Here is a 21169-nt window from a genome sequence, read left to right on the forward strand (position 1 = left end):
GCATGAGCATGGAAACAATTCCCATCGCTCCTTTGCTTTGACCAAAGTTTCCATGGCTCCCAATGTAATCTTCTTTTCTCTAACTTCACTGTAGATTATCTTCAGTACATGCAACCCATTAGAATTAGGATTCTCAGTCAGAAGCAAGTATATTCTTTTTGGGTTTCCTTGTTTTTTCCAGATTCTCTTATCAAATAGGAGTCGGAAAGGAAAAGAACTAGTTGAGGCACCTATAAATACACAATGTAAGACGAGAAAGAAAAACAGAGACACAAGCGTGCACACACTTGATGTTTCTTAAGGAATCGTTGTGGCTTTGGAGTCTTTGTCGTTGAAGTAGGCCGGAAAGACTTTACCTTTCAGATTCCAATTCCATTTCAGGTCAGTCAGGTAATCGATCCTACTGATCTTACATATTTAAATTGTTAAGAGAAAGTATGATTATGAAGGAGGTTGCAGAGATTTTGAGGCATGCAGAGATAAAGAAGGGTAGAGGGTTGATAAGGAGGTTAACGGAGAGTAACCCTAAGCAGCCACTTTATTGGATTGTGTCAACGAGGTTGGAGGAGGAGGCTGGGGAAACGGAGGCCTCAAGGTAATTGATTGAGAAGGGGTGTAAGGAGTGCCTCAATAGTGAGGATGTATGGTTGGAGGCCTGCAGGATTATTGCGATTTCGAATGAAGAAGAAGCTAAGGCGGTGATTACTAATGGGTTGTTTTCAATACCCCATTCGGTGAAGTTGTGGATGCGGGCTGCAAATTTGGAACATGATGACTCAAATAAGAGCAGGGTTTTGAGGAAAGGGTTGGAACGCATTACTAATTTCATTGTGCTGTGCAATGCGGTGGTTGAGCTCACCACGAAATCGAATGAGAAAGATCTCATCTTGTTGCTTTAGAGGGCTGTGGAGTGTTATCCACAGCTCATGGAATTGTGGCTTGCACAGGCAAAGTTAGAAACTTGTGAACCCAAGAGTCCTAGAATGATTCTTGCGAAAGCCGGAGAAAGTGGGGGAGGCACAGAGGGAGTATGGATGAAGTCAGCAACTGTTGAGAGAGGGTTAGGTAATGTTGAGAATGAGAGCAAATTGCTTGATGAAGGGTTGAAGAGATTCCTTTCATTCTTTAAGTTGTGGTTGATGCTTGGACAGCTAGAGGAACAGCTTGATCATTTGGAAAGAGCTAAGGCATATGACTTGGGCCTCAAGCATTGCCCCAATTCTATACCGCTCTAGCTTTCTCTTGCTAATCTTGAAGAGAAGTTAAATAGGGTGGCTAGTGCCCGCAGTGTCCTCACGCTAGCCGAGAACAAAAATCCTCAGATCCCTCAACTGTGGGTTGCTGCTGTTCGAGCTGAAATAAGGCATGGTAATAACAAGGAAGTTGATATTTTGATGGCCATGGCTTTGGACGAGTGTCCCAATAGTGGTATTTTGTGGGTAGCATATATTGAGAGTATGGCACCCCTACCACGTTTTCAATGGAAGAACAAGATTATGGATGCCCTCAGGAAATGTGATCATTATCCCCATGTCAGCGCTGCTGTGGCCAAGTTATTCTAGCATCATAGTGAGGTTGTAAGAGCTAGGACTTGGCTCAATAGAGCTATCACAATTGCCCTAGATATTGGGGACTTCTAGGCTTTATACTTCAAATTTGAACTTCAACATGGGATTGATGAAAACCATAAGGATGTTTTGAGAAGATGCATTGCTGCACAACCAAAGCATGGTGAAAAATGGCAACCTATTTCCAAGGCCTTGCACAACTCTCACCAATCAACTGAAGGTATCTTGCACCAGGTGGTGGTTGAGCTCCGCAAGGAAGAAAGCTTGCAACAGGCAAGGCAACTGGCAGCTCAAATTGATAAACTCTAGTGGTCTCAAATGTTAGAGTGGTTTCTTCCAAACTGCATTTGAATAGCAGATTAGTACTCTTGGTATTAATTTATTAGAGTTGTTGGAATTGATAAAATTATTCCATAATATATTTTCCTTTACAATCTTCCTATCTCTCAAATTTGCAAAAGCAGACATACACATGCCTGTTTAAGGATATTGTAACGAAACGACTCCAAAACTATGACAATCACCATTTTCTGTAGGTTGGCCTGTACAGATATACCTAGGATCTAGATAACCAAGTGTCCTATGTCTGAACCAATGTGCTTATTATCTAGGACTTGTTAATAGGGACCAACCTTGAAGGTCCAAACCAGAGACTTTGGCCATGAAACAGTAGTTAAAGTATGTTGGATGACTTGACATTGCCATGAATGATCATTGGTTTTGATAAGTCTGCTGTAGAATGAAGATAAGCAAGAGCTGCTGCAAATTTTGAGGCTATCTTCAAAAGGTATCCCAAATTTTTCCCATTCTTATGATGAATATAGTAGAAACAAGGTCCCATTGCAGGCGAGTTCATAGACCAATATGGGAGCTTTAGTCTTTAAACAGCAACCTAAGAACTTCACCACATTTTGATGGTTTACTTTTTTTGTAAGAGTGACCACAATTTCACTTATAAAATGCTCAATTTGCTCTTCCTCCATTGCTTTGTCTGGCAAAAGTCCTCAATGAGACGTTTCAGTTCCACCGTCTTCTGAACAAAAAATGTGAGCCTTCTTATAATAGTCAGCAGTCATCTCTAGCTCCTCGGCTGTAAAAATTCTTGTGCCTTAATTCCAGTGAAAAAATTTGCTGCTCTAACAATAACCCTCTTTTTTTCTGGAAGAGCTTGGGTTTTAGCTTAATAAACTTATGCATCTTCACACTGATATAAATTCTGGAGATCACAAACAAAAGCTGAGACTTGCAAGGTTACATTTAATTAAATCTAAATGTTAAAAGGAGCATAGCACTTATCAAATTACAATGCATGTAGGGAGAAAAAGAGAATCCCATGACAAGGATAAGAGTGGCTAGCTTTGGTTAAGTATCCTCAAGTATTTATGTATCCATTGCTCTTGTGGCCTCATCTAAAGCCTAAGATAAACCATAATGATCGACAACTTGTGGTTGGAGGAGATTGAGCAGTTCATAGGAATAGTCCTCCCTCTAATCATGATGATATAAATTCAAAAGATGAAGAAGAAATCCCTGTCCAACATGATAATATCGGGGAGGAAACTAAGAAAATAGAGATTCCTATTTTCAATGGTACTTCGTCAATCGAAGACTTCCTTGATTAGCTTTATGAATGTGAGAAATTCTTTGCTTCTGCTGAAATCTCAGAGGCTCGACAAGTGAAGGTCGTGCTTGGAAGTTGAAGGGGAGTGTCGTTGTCTGGTGGGATGAGCAGCAAGCCGCACGCTTAAGACAAGGGAAACGACCTATGCAGTCTTAGCACAAGATGCAGAGCATGTTGCGAGAACTTTTCCTATCTTGCAATTATGAACGGGTGCTGTTTGAGAAATACCACAGTTGTGTACAAGGAAGCTGCACCGTTCGGGAGTATTCCCAGAAGTTTTTCAACCTTGCTGCTAGAAACCGATTAGCTAAATCACAGGCGCAACAAACAACGCGTTATCTTCATGAGTTGAAGGCTAATATCCAAGATTGAATAAGTCTGCAATGAGTAAATACCCCTACGAAGGCTGAAGAGTTAGTCGTAGCTGCAGAATTACTGGAGAAAACTCAGAGTAATCAGTCCACTAGCTACTGAAGAAATTTGGGAGACCCGTCCAATATGGGCAGCTCAAGCAAAGGTAGAGACTAGGCGCAACAAGATAATACCAATGCAACAGATAAATCAACAGAAATCACCACTCGAACCTCCAATCATTTTCAGAACCTTAAATGTGGCAAGAACAACACCAACAGTCCGTTTGCCAAGTTTCGGGGTGACAAGTGTTTCAAGTGCAGCAGCAACGAACACCACACTGGTGCTTGTCAAGGCCGCAAACCATTAAATTTGGTAGAAGGAGAACTCGAGGATATCGAAGATGGTGTGATAGATGAAGAATATGCGGAGGAGGAAGGTGAGGAATTGACCTTGGTACTGCAGCGAGTCCTATATTCCAAGCCTAGTGACGACAATCAAAGGCATCAGAGTTTTCACTCCAAGTGTATTGTTAATGATAAAGTATGCCAATTAGTGTTGGATGGAGGAAGTTGTTAGAACGTTGTAAATCGGAAATTACTGGACCACTTTCAGTTGCCCACAGAAAAGAATCCACACCCATACCTAGTGAGATGAATTAAAAAGGGACCGAGTGAGAAGGTGCCTGAAACTTGTAAAATTTCCATCTCCATTGAAAAATATTACAACGACGAAGTAGTTTGTGATGTAGTCGACATGGACGTCACACATGTAGTTTTGGGCAGGCCTTGGATGTGGGATAGAGATGTTGCGCACCGAGGACAGAACAATATCTAAAAATTTACATGTGGAGCACATTTGATCACTATGTCCCCCAAGGGCAGGTCTTCGGGTTTAGAAACAACAAAAACAAGCTCGAAATTAATTACTATAATTAATTCATAACGGGAAGTTGCAGCAGAAGCCAAAGAAACCAAACAGATTTGCGTTGTTGTCATGAAGGGATTACTAGCGGTTGAAGCTGACTCCTCAATGGTACAGATTCCTCAACAAGTGCAAACAATACTATACGATTTCGAGGAATTGATTTTGGATGAGCTACCAGATGTTCTACCTCCCATGCGGAACATCTAACATCAGATTGACCTCATCCCTAGAGCTGGTTTGCCTAATTTACCCCACTATTGGATGAGCCCGAAGGAGAATGAGATCCTAAGAGAGAAAAATGAACTTCTACAGAAGGGGTTTATTCGAGGAAGCTTTAGCCCCAGTGCTATACTTGTTCTTCTTATTCCAAACAAAGACAAGACATGGAGGATGTGTGTAGATAGCAAAGCCATCAATAAGATAACCGTAAAGTATTGTTTCCCTATTCCTCGTTTGGACTACATGTTAGATGAGCTGTATAGAGGGAAAATGTTATCCAAACTCGATTTGCGAAGCGGTTATCACCATATTCAAATTAAGCCTTGGAATGAATGGAAAATAACATTCAAGAGCAAGGATGGATTGTATGAGTGGCTGGTCATGCCATTCGGGCTATCCAACGCACTTAGCACGTTTATGCGGCTCATGAATCAAGTTCTACGCCCTTTTATCGGTTCTTTTGTTGTTGTTTACTTTGATGTTATTCACTTTTATAGTAAATCAGAATATGAGTATTTGGAGTAATTAAGGATGGTGCTGGAAGTGTTGTAGAACAATAAGCTCTTCCTAAATATCAAGAGGGGCAGTTTTTTCACCAACAAATTAATTTTTCTTGGCTATGTTGTGAGCTCTAAAAGTATTCTTGTTGACAACGACAAGGTGAAAGCCATCCAGGACTAGCCTGCACCCAAAATCATTTCCGAATTACTTAGCTTTCATCAGTGGTGGAGCCAGGAATCTTACCACAAGAGGTCTTAATGTAAAAGCCCCAATAAAAATTTAGGATGGAAAAAAATATTGAAAATGAAATCAGAGTACTTTCATTCATAATTCATATTAAAAACAACATTACAAGCTACAATTGTCCATGAAGAGGTTTCATATTTTGAAAATGTAGCATTATAGCTTCATTTTCAATACAAACAAAAATATCTCTCAATATAAACAATCAAGCTATCACTCAACCATTGATCTCCCATTTTGTTCTGAAGTGGACCCTTAATAATATTCATGATTGAAAATGCCCTCTCCACTGAAGCAGTTGCAACTGGTAAAACTAAAGACAATGTAATAAGCAAATGCACATAATTGAATACTTGACGCATCCTTGTCTCCACCATTTTTTCTTGCAAGATCACCAATCCCTTCCAGTTGAGAGAAATCACAACTCGAACGCACATAATGAATATAAATCTCAAGTAGATCTTCAAGTGCTAAACGATCCTCATCCGAAAAGTCTTGAGGATAAAATTGAGCAAGACAAAGTAGCTTTAGTTTATCAAAAGCTATAAATGAATCTTTCGGACTCAAACATGCCAAACAAATAAGCAACTTAGTATTTACCTCATTAAAGCGATCATCTAACTCCATAATTTGCTCATCAATGACATAAATAAAGAGCTCCACAAGATAATGATGACGATTTATCTTTATTCGAGTATTATGCCTTGACCTCCTTGGAAGTATAAATGCCTCTTGCATGTTAGGAACATCAATATGATGTTTCTCACAAAAAGAAGATACTTCATTAACCAATGCATTGAACTCATTATTCCTCATCCAATGTAGTTTTTCCTTGCATGATTTCATTAAAGCCATTGCATTCACAATTTCTTGATCTTTCCTTTGCAATGCTTGTGACACACTATTTGTGAGTCCCAATATGACTTTCATCAAGAAAAGGTGAAACACAAACTCAAAAGTACGTATTTCTCTCATTAACTTATTTGCTTCACCCGCACTATTATTGGGATTATCATCAATAACCATTTAAAGCACATGAACCATGGATGAAAACATAGAAGTGATGCTAATCAAGGTACCATAGTGTGAGTTCCATTGTGTGTCACCGTCACGTTTGAGACTTGTTTCTTGATTTAAGCCTCGCCTCGTTATAAGACAATCATTTTCAAAAGCTACCACAAGCTTTGCTTGGAGTTGCCCTCTAAGTAAATCACGTTGCTTACCAGATGCTCCAACATAATTAACCATACTATTAGCCGTTGCAAAAAAAGAGGCAATGTCTATATTTTTCTTTGTCACGGCAACAAGAGCTAGTTGAAGTTGATGAGCAAAGCAATGAACATAATATGCACAAGGTTGTTCTCTTAATATCTTTGTTTTAAGGCCATTCAACTCACCTTTCATATTGCTAGCATCATCATAACCTTGTCCTCGTAGCTTGGAAAGGCTCATACCGTTGCAAGAAAATAATATGTTAATAGCATCCTTTAGTGAACTTGAAATAGTGTCGGTAACATCTTGGATACCCATAAATCCTTCAATTACATATGCCCTTTGTCATCCACATAATTCAACACCATAGCCATTTGCTCTTTCACTAACACATCACGTGCTTCATCCACCAATATTGAAAAGAATCTATCTTTTAGACCATCCATGATAGCATCAAGTGTTTCAATGGCACATGAATTCACAAGATCTTTTTGAATGCAAGGAGCTACTAATTTGAGATTCCCCGGAGCATTTTCCATTACAACTTCTCTAACTTTATCATCACTATCTGTAAGGAATTGCAATAGCTCTAAGTAATTTTCCCTATTGCTTGAAGTGACACTTTCATCATGGCCACGAAAATCAAGACCTTGTCGCAATAAAAATTTAGTGCACTTGATTGATGCAATCAAGCATGTGTGATAAGCCTTACGAGCTTGGTCGGAGTGTTTGCTCACTGCCGTTTCCAAATGTGTATTTTGATTCATCAAATTTGTAGTAGCTTCTCTAGCTTTATTATGAACACTCCTAAACGGTCCAACATGCATCTTAAATCTTTCTCTCCCTTTCTTTCAATTTTTAAATCCATCTCTAGTGAAAGCTTCACTAACCACTTGTTCAAAATTGGTTTTAAAGAGATAGCAATAAAGACAAAATGCCATATCTTTAGATATACTATACTCCAACCAATCAAACTTATCAAACCATTAAGGAATGAAGCGTCGATTAATTCCTAACATATTAGTTTGTGGGAAACTTTGACCTCTTAGGTTGACAAGGTCCTTTTTGTAAATATGATCTTCAGACCTCATCTCACATATTAGCATCTTAATCTATCATTCGAATTCTTAATCCAGGGTACACTTGAAGATTACCCAAAACACTATCTAACTAACTTCGAATTCTTATTTGAAATATCAACATTATCCGAACTACTTGAGCCCGATGATGACTTTCTCTTAAAAAATCGTTCCATAATAATTCTACATATATAAAATAATCAAAATAAATGCTCACAATATAAACAAATCATCAATATAATCAAAATAAATATGAATTGGATTTCAATTAAATTAAATATATTCTACATATACAAAATAATAAAAATTAAAAAATCCACAATATAATCAAAATAAATATGAATTGCGTTTCAATTAAATAAAATATATCATACATTGAATTGTAAAATTTCACAATAACAATGAGTAAAAACAATGCGAGTAGCTGGCGACACCACCACACGGTGACGACGACGACGGCAATAGCAGCACCACAACGGCTGCAGCAAGGGAGGAGATGGAGTTGAGGGTTTGGGGGAGGGGGGGGGGGGGGGCGGGCGCCGGGGGAGGAGATTGAGTTGGGTTGGAGGAGAACACAAAAAAATTTGGGGGTCTTAGAATGAAGGTAACGGTGCTGTTAGAGAGGAAGGATACGTTGGGCATTTTCATATATATATATTTTTGGAAAATAGCTTAAAATGCCACCCTTTTCATAATTTTAACTGAAAATACCATCCCTTCCCAATTTTTTTACAACTACTACATATAAATACGTCTTTATTATGGACTGATTGTACCCATATCAGTTTTTCAGAAATTGGCTTCTCTCTTAACTCTCTTGGCTCTATCTCTTCAGCCCGTATCTCTTCCTCGTGTACCTCTCTCTCTTCGATGCAATCGTCTTTCTCCCTCAGCGGTGGCTATTCATCCAAGCTTAACTCCACCATTGACATCCACGAGGTACTGTTCATATACCTTTTCTTTGAAATTTGGGGTTTTTGTGAATTTGGTTTATGGTGTATGGATTTGTAAGAAATTGGTTTAGGGTTTTAGTGTTTAGGGGTTGCTCAAAAATTGGGTTTTGGGTTTATGGGTTTCTATGAACTGGACAATAACTCACACCCACTCTCACTCGCTCACAGGCACTATTCACATAAATTAAACTCTTCATTTTGTCACAGAACATTTGGGCTTCGTTCACCTTTGTTTGGGTAAGTCCCAACTATCTATATTGTTTGATGCGAGTTTAAGCTCTGGGCTCTGTGATTTCTACAAGACTTAATTCCACAATATTCTGATTTTACTTGTTCAAATCAAAGCAAAGGAAGGGACGTTGTTTATGGATGGGTAATTGTCAAAAACGACTTCTGGAATCTACATGCTTATAATCAAATTTTGCAGATTGTTAGTGGTCCACAGTCCACATTTGAGACCGGAACGCCTCAGTCACCACTGCCATCACTCTCCATAGCTTGTTTCTTCAGAAGACAAATCATTCTCTCAAACTCTTCAGAATTCGATCATCTGGTCAGTTGATTCAGTTCTCTTATGACAATTTATTTGAAGTCTTATACATAGTTTTTGCTCTAATTTTTCGTTTTGAATTATTCGTTAAAGTTTATTTATTTATTCATTTATAATTTTGGAATTGATGAGATATCTGGTCTGGGCTTCATATTACCCTAATTTATTGTTCTTTATTGTGATTGTGATTTTAGCTAAAGATTGGGTGATGTGTTTTTGTTTTGGGTCATTTGATATGGTTTTGAGATTGGTTCGTATCTATGATTTTGGTTAGTGTTAAAGTAAATAAATGGGTATTTCATTCCTGCGGTTTTTGTGGAGGTACACCATTGTATCATGCTTATTTTCTCTTCTAATGATATGGTTCTATAATGTATTTGTTTGATCAGGCTGGTTTGATAAGCGCATGAGCTGTGCTGAAAAGTGGCAAAAAAAAAACTTAAAATGTAGAGCAATAGGCTCCTTAAATACACATTTTCGCACTCAGCAAAATATGCTTTTAGATATAAAAAATGCCCGTTTGAATACAATAGTGGGGTAATAGGCTCTTTGAATACAATGATATAATAATAGGCTCTTGATAAGTGCTGAGTTTGTTTTTTTTTTTTGTTTTTTTTTTTTTACAAATATGTGAGCTTAATTATGAATTTGAATGCAATATTTTTGAACAATGATTTATAATAGAAAAACGACATACATACATTTTGAACAACGACTCTTTGATCATAGGATATTGGTATTGCTAGCAACTAGTTATGAGTATTTGTGTCCAAGAGGACCCCATTGTGAGCACAACTTTGACAAAGTGGTTATCGAGATAAGAGGTGCTAAGAAATTTGATATTCTGATTTGTTCAATTACATTGCACCATCTTATTATAGTTATAGCTAACCTCAACTGGCTTACTGAACAGTTGTAACTGATAAAAGAGTTATAACCAACACTATTTATTTGGATATGACAATTTTTTAACTGGCTTTCAGCAGTTGAATTAGTAGGTTAGTTGTAAATAGCTAGGGTTTTGTTTATGCTCTGTATTTTTTGTTTATTTTTCACTTAATATCCTATAATAGGCTGTTGATAAGTGCTGATTGTTTATTGCTTGTTATTATCTAGATTGCAACGGACTGAAATTATTTTTATAATACTGGCGTGTAGGGAAATATGGTTTCTCCAATTAAGTTGATGATTGCAGAGGAAGAAAAGTTCCAAGGAAAAGCATTCTCCCTATCCCATACAAAGACTGCAATCTGTACCATAAAGGAGAAATTCAGTCAGCAACAGCTACAAAGGTTTGAAGAGAGTTGTTTTGGTCATCTCCTACTGATTGAGGACCTAAAGTGGACTTCGCCAATTGTCCACAGCTTGTTACTGAGGAAGGTTGATTCGAAGACAGTTTCCCAAGTGAACGGGATCAAATTCATCATTGGCAATAAGGTGATCCAATTCACGGCACAGCAATTTTGCGTCGTCACAGGGCTAAGGTTTGGAAACCTTCCCTTCATTCCGATTGCCACTAATGAGAACTGCTCATTGAAAAGGAAGTACTTTGGCAACGATAAAACTGTCAACCTTTTGGAATTAGAAAAAGCCTTCCTCGACTACGTTGATGCGGACGATGTATTGAAGCTCGGATTTGTATACTTTGCTGTGTTTGTGCTGTTGGACAGTGAAAAACATGTCCACATTGACATGCGATATTTGAAGTTGGCGAAAGACCTTGAAGAGTTTGTGAAGTGTCCATGAGGTGCTGTGTTTTATGCCAAGACAAATGCGTCACTTCTGAGGGCACTTTGTGTAGATTACCAGCGAGTGAAAGTGCCCCAAAAAGCTGCGAAAATAAAAAAATCTGAAAAGAAAGCAAAGACAACAGCAACTAGTTGACCAAGAGAGTACCACCTCAAAGGTTTTGCCTTTGCACTACAGGTGAGCAAATTTTCATTCATGTTTAAGTTAAATTTCATTTGTTTACAGTGAGTGACGTTTTCTTCCTCAAACCAGATTTGGGCTTATGAGGTATTTCCAGTTTTGGCTGCACTACATTTGGTGGTGCACAAAGATAATGCCTACATCCCTCTTATACTACATTGGAGGAGCAATATTTCGACTCGTTTTCATGAGCTAATGAGCCAAGTATTCGAGAACCGTGAGGTTAGTTATGTTTTTAATGATAATGTTAGGCATATAAAAATATAATAAGTTTACTGATATGTATATTGTCTGTGTAAATTGCAGGTTGATGTGCAACTTCTCCGGCCATCTGTAATTGACAAGCAGCAGCCGTAATGGACTTGGGGTGACAGTGTTGACGACACTGAAGAACTTGTTGAGTTGTTTGGCGATGATGCTGAACAAAAAACCAGCACTTCTACCTCTGTAGAAGAAAAAGATGAGGATATTGACGAAACTGCTAGCCTTCCGTCGTCTTCTAAGGCAAGCATTACATTTTTTCCAATATATACATCATAATACCATAGGAAAATAACTGCTGTATTTGGGATATATTTTGTAAATATTGTAACATTTGCATTATAACTAAATGCAGGGTAAACTCGCGTCCCTTGAGTTACGCACTTTGAAGCGTGACTTTCAAAGGACAAAGGATGAATTGGCCAAAGTAGCCAGTTCTAATCGAGCGCTTCACAACAAAGTGCATGAGTTGGAAGAAATGGTATAGAAAGAGTCATTGAAATGTGAGAGAGTCTGCAAAAAATAAAAAGTGTGTGGAGGATTTCGGCAAGACCCTCGCTTCCATGGAACACTATTTTAAGTTGGAGATAGAGCAGCTAAAAAAATGAAATAGTGGGTTGAATGAAGGTGGTGAAGGACATGAGGACCTCGGTAGTCCTCATATGAATGAAGGAGACGACAATGACTTGTCGCCATTACATGACTATGTTAGCCGCCTACAGAACTGGCAGCAATGGAAACATAAGTCCCCGATGATGGAGCCGACCCTCGCAGCCATGTAGTCGAAGAGCAGAAATGGCCGCTTCAGTTCCTCACTTACAAGTGCATGAAGCAGCTGAGCAGGCACAATCCGAGAAGCTGCCTACCTCGGAAGATGTGGCCGGGTGTGACGAAATCTGCCAAAGACTATTGTTTTTGTTAGAAGATTGGAAAATAACTGACAGTATGCCATCGGGAGGTCCGATGAATCCTTCAAGTATACCCAAAGTTAATATGGCTGGTGATGAAGAAGGTAGTGCGAGTGTTGAAAAAAAAAGAAGTGAAAGGTAAATGGTGCAGAAAGAAGCACCCAGCGCAGACATTGTTGAGTCTATTTACTGATCCTTTGAGGAAGAAGAGGGCGATGAGTGTGTCAGATGCGACTGCAACCCTGCCATCTTTTGATCCATCAAAACCCCTACCCATTGAAGATGTGAAGGCGGTAATAGAGTTTTGCACTACCTGAAAAAACGATATTAGGTTAGGATTCTTTACCTTCGAAATCCAATATTTCATGTTATGCTAGTATGTAGTCATATAGTAATGAGAAAATGTAGAGTTTGCTTGATATACATGTGTATATTTGTCATAAACAAAGTCAGAATTTTGAGATGAGTACAAAATTCACCGTTGCAAGTTTGCCTTTTGTAGTGCGGAAGTGCAATTGGAATCATGTTTAGTGGGCGTTGATTTTTTCTATAAACTCATCGATGATACGGAATGGATTAGCTCAAGGGTAAGAATACACAAATCTCTACTTAATTACGATAATTCAATTATTTTCTCGCCTTTATTAAGGGTACAATTGTATGAAATTGTGCTGATATTATATATGTCAACTTGCAGCACCTGGACATGGCAACCTTTCTCATCTAGAAAAGGCAATTCTCTCATTCGTTGGTATTTGGAACTCACTAGACAACGGCAGATTATTGCTTGCAGGTAAACATGTTACCATGTTACATTCACTGCTTCATTTGCTTTCGGTTGTCATTCTGTAATATGCCTTCATTTCAATGTCTGCAGCAATTTCTAGAGCCGATCAAATCGACTGCCAAGAAACGTGGATCAAAGAAGGCAGCTATTTCGAACACCATTGACCTTCTACCCAGCAAGCTAAACAATATACATCACTATGTACGCGGTACGTGGCAACACGGGTATGGCCAAGCTTGGACAAAGGTCCGGAAGGTCTATTTTCCATATAATCTTCAAGGGTCCCATTGGGTTGCAATCGAAATTGATTTCGTCAGACATACTGCAACTGTGTATGACTCCTACGTTGGTTTTGCCAAAACTTCGAAGCTGGCACGAGTGCTGTACAATATGCAATTTTATGAAGCTTCCGAGGTTGAAGAGGTTAAGCAACAGGGGCTGAAGATGTCAAGGTTTATGCCATTCTCAGTTTGCAGCATTGGAGATGTGCCACAACAATGAGATGGGTAAGCTTTGTGAATTTAGTGCAAAATTTTACATAACTGTAGTTCTAATTTCCCAACTTATTGGCCTGACAGTACTTCTTGCGGAATCATGACAATAAAATTCATCGAGCATCTCAGTGCTAGGATTTCGTTGGATAAAGTTGACCCTTTGAAGATCAAATCTTACCGACTGAAGCTTGCAATAGAGGGTTTAAGGGGAAAGGCATATTTATGAGGTAAATGTCTTAATGTCTGTGGATTGAGTTCAGTCTGGACTTATGACTTGGGAATTAACTGTGCTAATTAATTATGTCATGAACTCCTTTATATGAAGATGCAGATGTAGATGCTTTGCTAGAGGTACTTTATATGGTAATCCAGCCATTTTGCTAGAGCTAGTTGGTTTAGTTATCATGTGTACGAAGGTGAAATCATTTCCCGGGTCTTCAGCCCTACTGATTTTCTGTGAGGTGTAATATTGTACAGTCTAGAAGCAGTGGCTAATTGCCTTACATGGCATACACACCGTTTCGATTTTTTAGGTTAACTATTTTGTACATCTCCATATATAAATATAGTTGCTCTTTATGGAGGCTTGCCTTACATGGTATAACAGTTTGCAATTTCTGGTCATTTTTGTAGCCATTGTTCACATTTTGTCTCTGTGGTTTTGTTCGCAATTTATGTGATATAGGTATATTTCATTTCCTGCACTAGGAATCTGTTAGTGAACTTAGTGAAGCATACAGCTTTCTTAAGATTTCTCAATTTAGTTTTGCCTTAGTTCCTTTTAAATAATTTATGCAGCAATTCTACTTTTCTGCTTAACATTATGTTGTTATTGGAATTTGGAACCTCATACTGTGATTAAGTAATTGTGAGTGAAGCAGCAGTTGGAGAGATGACACTGCATTTCTGTCAGCGTTACAAGTAAGTATCAATTTTCTATTGTCTTGTCATACATGTATGCATATCCACTAATGTAAGCTGCTATGTCTTGTAACAGTTCATGCTTTTATGTGAAAGTTCTCAATACATTGAATGTTGTTACAGCTGTGATGTTTGATGCAATTTTGGTTATGAACTTTTTATTAATTTTGGATTAAGAATTTGTTTGTAGAGGAAGCTTTTATTAGTAATCCCATTTTTGGTGGTTTTGAAAGTGAGAGAGGAAGCTTGCTCTCTAGTTGTGGTTGTCCCTTTGTTGGGTAGAAAATGCCTTATTTATAGCTCTGGAAGCTATTCTTTTCCAAGAAACCCTAATGGTTTCTATCCAATTTAGCCAAACTTTTTCCTTTCTTTCTTCTCCTTTCCTTTGACTTATCTTATAATGGTAAAAATCTCCTCTGCCCAATCTCACAAAATCAGGAATTTTTGGGAGCTCAATGCTCTCCACCCCTATTCTCAGCCATCCCCTTTCCTTTCTTTCCTTCCTCATTTCATGGCCAGATCTGATGAAGGAAATAAATGGGTATACATGTTGGTTCGAATGGTGCCCCTCCTCCTGGCAGCCTGCACGCTAAAATCCCCTAGTCTTTGCATGCCTTTGCTTGAAATTTGTTCCCCCCTATGTGCTGGAACTTCCCAACAGCTCTGCGTATGTGGACATCCTTGCTCCCTTCATGGCTTTTGTTTTTCAGCCAAGTGCTGAGGCTTTTGTAGGTCGATATTTTAGTTACATGGGCCTTCTATGACTATGGGTTGGTTTATCAAATAAATGGGCTAACCTCCCCAAGTGTTGGCCTATTTTGTTGAGGTATTGGGCTAATTTCTCTAGGATATTGGGCTACTTTCTCTCTCTCTCTTTTATGCTCACCCACATGTTTGGGCTCCTGAAATGGACTTGAGTTTCGAGGCTCCCAAGCAACCTGAGACTTCCATTTCTTGGCCCATCAATGGGCCTCATGACAACTTGTTACCATCCATACCACAACCCACTCAAGCAAACCCCGGGCATTTGAGTAGCTTGGGCTTACTTAAGCTTGTAGCGTGGTTTAGGTGGGAAATAGTGATCTCCCGCTTGGCATGACACGCTTTTTATTATGATGTTTGACGGGGTAATTAGCATGAATTTGTAGAGCTAGTGCATTTTATAATATTCATCTCAATTCCTAGCACGACGGATTATTCATTTGGCATGGCATGTGGAGCGTGACTCGTGCATGGCGGACTTTTGCATGCTCCAAATTGGGTCTTTTCTCAATAATGTGTCGTATTGGGCCAGGGATTTATTTGGGCCCAACCGTGGATTTTTTGGGCCTCAACAAACAGAAAATGATTCATGCATAATCATTAAACTCAGCGCCTCTTCGAAACTGATTCATGCATAATTAGAAAATAAAAGTACCTTATTAGCTGCTTTCCCTTATAGCTTTCTCTCACAACAATTTTTAACAATAAGTGATTTTCTCATAGTTTATCAAACGGGTTGGGCTTCCCAAAATTTTTTAAAAATCACTTATCACCCCAAAAAAACAATGCCAAACGGGCACCAAATCAAAATATAAAAAATTGGTTTTAGTGCAAAATACGATTTAGGCTAAAAATGATGGCTCATTAAGTTAATATATACTTCATATTAAAATCCTATAAAATCAAGTTTTCTTATTTGATATGTAAGGAATGAAAGCTGCCAAAAATTATCTTGAGAAAATGATTATTCTGAAAAATCAATTTTCATACTTAGCCAATATTTTTACATAAAACAATTTTTCAATATGTATGATATGAATGCGTGAAGGGACCTAAGGTCAATCTAGGTAAAAAGCCTTATATATTCAATCTACAAAGAGTTTTACAAGAATAACCTAACTCTTACGTATTGAAGAAATATTTTCTTGAAAAAGCTCTCCTTAAGACAGTACTCATAAAGCTCCAAAGTTTGAGAGCTAGAGCCCAAAAGAAATGCAGATAAAGCCCAAAATCAAAATGACAACAGACCTCAAAAATGATGTAAATGCCCTAAAATGAGGAACATTGCACTAATATATGTCATCTCTTATGTCAAATAGTTTGAGACGCCTTGGGAGGTAAAGAGAACTTTTTTAGTTTATTAGAGATATTTCTGGTTTATTGTAGTGTGTATATATTTTTTTGAAGCTGATGCAGTTCTCTTTGATAATGAACATGAGTGTTTTGTATGGTTTTATTTATTAACTATGAATTAGAATATTATCGTTTCATATCGATGAGTTTATTTTGTATATAATTTTTTTTAACCTTTTACACGTAGACCCCTGGAATGAAAATTCCTAGATCCGCCACTGGGTAGAGCAATACCCGTCCAAGGGTTACCTCCCAAACCTGCTTTGAATATGTGGTCTGTTTTTATTATAAAATATTTATGCTGCATTATAATTTATAACGCCTTAATTTCATCATAAATTATCATTCAACTCAATTGGCACATGAGATGGCACTATAGGGGAAAAGTGGGTCAAACTCTCCTTCTCCTCCCTCAAGTGCACCCAGATTTGATTCGTGTAGGAGACAATCTTGATGCAACCCAATATAATACTATTCTCTCTCACTCCCCAGCGAATAACAAAAACAAAAAAACAAAAATCAATTTAATTATAAAATTTAACTAAATAACTCAAAATAATCTCAATTTAATTTGACAAAATATATATATTATATAGTTATTGATTATATTATATTACAATCATACATAGCCACATTATATTAGGTATTAATTAAAAATTAACTATACCATTCAGGCTCGTCCTTGATTAGGAATTTTTAAAATTCAGTAATCTTGTACCTGCCCTTAATTTTTTTCCAGAAATTCTCCCCGTTAGGCTCAGGGACCTGATGAGGCCCCAGCCTGATTTTAAAACACTACTAGCCCTATGGCACATGCTCACGCATGTGCCAATTGATTTTCTTTTTTCTTTTTTATTTTATTTTTAGAATTAAAAAAAGATAACATGGGTAGTTATGTTCTATAAAAGTAGGACTTATTATCTGATTTTGTTTTAATTTTTAATTTTTTAATATAAAAAAATATAAATATACCATATTATCCTCATTTAATTAATAATTTCAATTCTTAATACTTGAATTAACTTTGAATGTTTCACCATTCTCGCCATTTTGCTTTATATATATAGATATAGATGAACTGAACTGAACTAGAGAAATGCTAGCAACCTTCTCTCTAACCTTATCCTTTGGACATTCTCCCTTTTTTGTTTGACATGTGTCATTCTCCTTACACTTAAAACAATGTCATTAATATATTATACAATTTAACTTTTGCTTTCAAACTTTGCCCTTATTAAATGTATTCAATTTATTCAAAAAAATTTCACAACTTTTACCATCTTTTATTTATTTATTTTTTTAACGTCAATTATTTTTTATGTTATAAAAAACTTAATAAGATTGTAAGAAAGTTGTGAAATTTTTTTGGATAAATGGAATACATTTAATAAGGGTAAACTTGGAAAGCAAAAGTTAGCTTGTATAATATATTAATGACATTATTTTAAGTGTAAGAAGAATGACACATGTCAAGCAAAAAAAGGAGAAAGTCCAAAGGAGAAGGTTAGAGAGAAGGTTGCTAGCATTCCCCAATGGATTAATTGGTCTAATTTAATTATTTTTTTGTTTTGCAGATGGCAGCATTTTATTGGTAACTTCCACCGGTCCTAGACTAGAACCGTGAGCACCAAACTTCTCCCCTGTAATAAGTAATTTCTCTCCCCTCTCTCATTTCGTTCGACCTAAACCCTCTTCTTCCTCGACCAAAAGAAAAACCCTCTTCTTCTTCTGGCTTCTTCGCTCGCCTCCGCCACCGACGTCTTCATCTGCTTCGCTCGGCTACTGTGGAGGTAATCTCATGGATCCGCAGCCAGAGCCAGTCTACTACATCTGTGGAGGTACTGATTTTGCGTTTGTTGTTGGAGAAAGTTGGCGGGCTAGGAAATAGAGAAGGATTTCTGATACTAAATCATTGTTTGTGTTTGCTGTAGATTGTGGGATGGAGATTCCCTTGAAGCCAAACGATGTGATTCAGTGCCGCGAATGCGGTTACCGGATCTTATACAAGAAGCGCACTCGTCGCAGTAAGTCGCCTATCCTCATTCTAAATATGTTATATTACCTTACCACCATGTATCCTTTATTGGGATTCTTAAATCAACTTTTTCTTTTCTTTTTTTTCCTCAATGAAATTAACTTGTATATGTTTGAATTTTGAATTGTTGCAAGCAATTTTTTTTTTTTTTTCACTTTTTTTTTTTTTTGAAAAGGTGCATATGCAATTCATCACTTGCTTGCTATTGAAAAGTACATAAATTTGGTGATTGGAATGGTATTGTGAGTTGAATTTTTAAAAGCCCGCTTAAAAGCACTGTGTGTTCGTCTGGTTGCCACCCTTTTAGTTTAAGATGTGGATATGCTTTACATTTCATGCATTCATGTTTAGTAATTAGCAGCTGTTATCTGTGCAGCACTAATAAAAAGTTATTACTTTCAACAGAGTCTATCACTTGCAAGTAAAGTTATGGGCTCTGTAGAAAATAGGTATGTTGATGCCAAATGGTGATACTGGTGAGAGTGAAATGAACTTTTAGTTAGTTTTTGGGATTCTGGCTTTGAAGACATGGTTTTTTGTGCACATAACAGATTGTAATTAGCTTACACCACGATGCACAATGCTGTTACTGAACTTAATTAGTGGGATTACTAGGGCAAAGTCAATTAAAGCATTGCACCCAATTATGCTCTTTTAATTGAGTTTGGTCTCGAATTGCTACTAATTAAGGTCAGTGATTAGTTTAGCAGTATGCATCTTGGTGTAGGCTAATCACAATCTGTTGTGCGAATAAAACAATAGGCGCATATGGCTTTGGTTCCCTGCTCATTGTTCTTCTTCCTAGAGGGTTAAACTGATTGATTAAAGGCAATTGTTTGGTGTGCCATTTTGTTCATGTAAAGCATTAAATTATGCTAGCCGTATAGTAAAGTGCTATATATAGACTCATTTCTTTTCTCATCTGTCATAATGGCATCACTGTGTTATACAACAGAAGTTATATTAATATGGCCATCTTTGGAAATACACAAAAAGGACATACACACAAGTTGTATTGCTGCTATCATTTTTTTTTTCTTTCTATTGTATTGTACTGTCCTTCATGTAGCACTGTGGAATCCCTTTTGGCTAGCATTTTTATGGTGCTGTGAGTCCAATTTCCAGTACAACTGTACAAGTGTTGGTCTTGTGTTTCTTTGCTGATTATGTCAATCACTCTATCATCTTCTATATAACATTATTCAATGCTTGATTTGTACGAGTCATTGTTGTTTTTGCAGTTGTTCAGTATGAGGCACGCTGAAGAAGGACAGAGGAGAAGCAAGCTTCTTAGAGAGTTTCAAGGGGATTTTGTGTAATTTTATATACTTCCAGTTTTCTGAAAGATACTTGGATTCCAAATGAACTGAAATTTTCCAAGTGAACTGAAATTGCTTATTTTGGTTGATGGCCAATATTTTGTAATATTTTGTGAACTGAAGTTGGCCTTCACTTTCTATTGCGGTTTCTAGTTTCTGGTTGTTGGCCAATATATTGTGAACTGAATTTGCATATTGTGTTATAACTGTTACATGTGCCTTGATTTGTTATGCAACCTTTTGTTATGAGTTCGTTGTGGTACACATGCTTACTTTGATGCAAGTGTAACAGGCCCTGAAATTGCTTATCATGTTATGAAATGACACTAATGTAGTACACGTGTTTATTATTGATTGGTTTTCGGCTTTTGTACTTCTTCTTCAAAGCAGCCACCTACCTCCTTCAATTTCATTCTCTCTGCCAGATCGACTTCCTCTATCTGGTTTGTCCATCATCAAGTTATGAGTGTCAATTTCATCATCCCTTATAAATCCAGCACAATGAAGTGTTCCCTGCATGGACAAAATCCAAACTCAATAGCCCACTTATACATTCCAAAACAACATAATAACATTGATACAATACAATGACAAGATCAGTCTTACTTGTATTGCATCTGTCCAAAAACGTCTACCTCGAATCCTATTTTTCATTTGGTGGACACCAAAAATGTCTATTAGTAAAAAAATTTAGGGACATTTTGAAAAAGGTCGAAAGCTTGACGTATGGAGCCAAAAAGTTGGATTTTCTTGCTTTGGTGGTCTTTGGATTGATGTTGCATTTTCTTGATAGGATGATCTATTCATGTGAGATGATGATGCTTATGGCTTCACATGGAGTTTATGCTCCCAACATGTTATTTATATTGTGTAGCTCTTCTTTTCATAAGCTATTCCAGTATGAGTTGTCATTGTCTTCTGCTTCAATTTGTTATGCTATCTAGTTATAGATTTCATAAAAAACTCTTGCTCATGTTGTGCTTATCTTGATTTCAAATGTGTCATCTGCTCTCCTGGATGTAGTTTCTGAATAAATTTTGATAAAGTTGGATTGGTTAAGGAGGTTCAGACAATCATCATTGAACAATTGTTGCTCAGTTATTATTGCTCCTCTGTATTTTTGAATGTCCTACTTGGTAGAGATATATGTCTTTACTGTTTCTACTGGACTAAGCA

At 37.3% G+C, this 21169-nt stretch overlaps 2 protein-coding genes and 1 pseudogene across 2 annotated transcripts; 2 read left to right on the forward strand and 1 right to left on the reverse strand.

The window, feature by feature from the left end:
• LOC109948651 lies at window positions 444-1877 on the forward strand (annotated as a pseudogene).
• On the reverse strand, window positions 5686-6456 carry LOC109948652. The gene has a single exon (XM_020562338.1). The coding sequence runs from the start codon at window positions 6454-6456 to the stop codon at window positions 5686-5688; it is 771 nt and encodes a 256-aa protein (XP_020417927.1).
• On the forward strand, window positions 18300-20245 carry LOC18781304 (DNA-directed RNA polymerases II, IV and V subunit 12). Its single transcript, XM_020561162.1, has 3 exons — window positions 18300-18477; window positions 18571-18663; window positions 19916-20245. Exons 1-3 carry the CDS (start codon window positions 18438-18440, stop codon window positions 19936-19938), a joined length of 156 nt encoding a protein of 51 aa, XP_020416751.1. The 5' UTR covers window positions 18300-18437; the 3' UTR covers window positions 19939-20245.

This window comes from Prunus persica, chromosome G4, assembly GCF_000346465.2.
Source record: "Prunus persica cultivar Lovell chromosome G4, Prunus_persica_NCBIv2, whole genome shotgun sequence".
NCBI lineage: Eukaryota > Viridiplantae > Streptophyta > Magnoliopsida > Rosales > Rosaceae > Prunus > Prunus persica.

Bases quoted from the DNA above. Each gene is read 5' to 3' on its own strand.
- LOC109948652 (XM_020562338.1), bottom strand. From the start codon at position 6,456: ATGGTTATTGATGATAATCCCAATAATAGTGCGGGTGAAGCAAATAAG.
- LOC18781304 (XM_020561162.1), top strand. From the start codon at position 18,438: ATGGATCCGCAGCCAGAGCCAGTCTACTACATCTGTGGAG. The intron at 18,478-18,570 runs GTACTGATTTTG...TGTTTGCTGTAG, and splicing joins AGTCTACTACATCTGTGGAG to ATTGTGGGATGGAGATTCCC. The intron at 18,664-19,915 runs GTAAGTCGCCTA...TTGTTTTTGCAG, and splicing joins CAAGAAGCGCACTCGTCGCA to TTGTTCAGTATGAGGCACGC.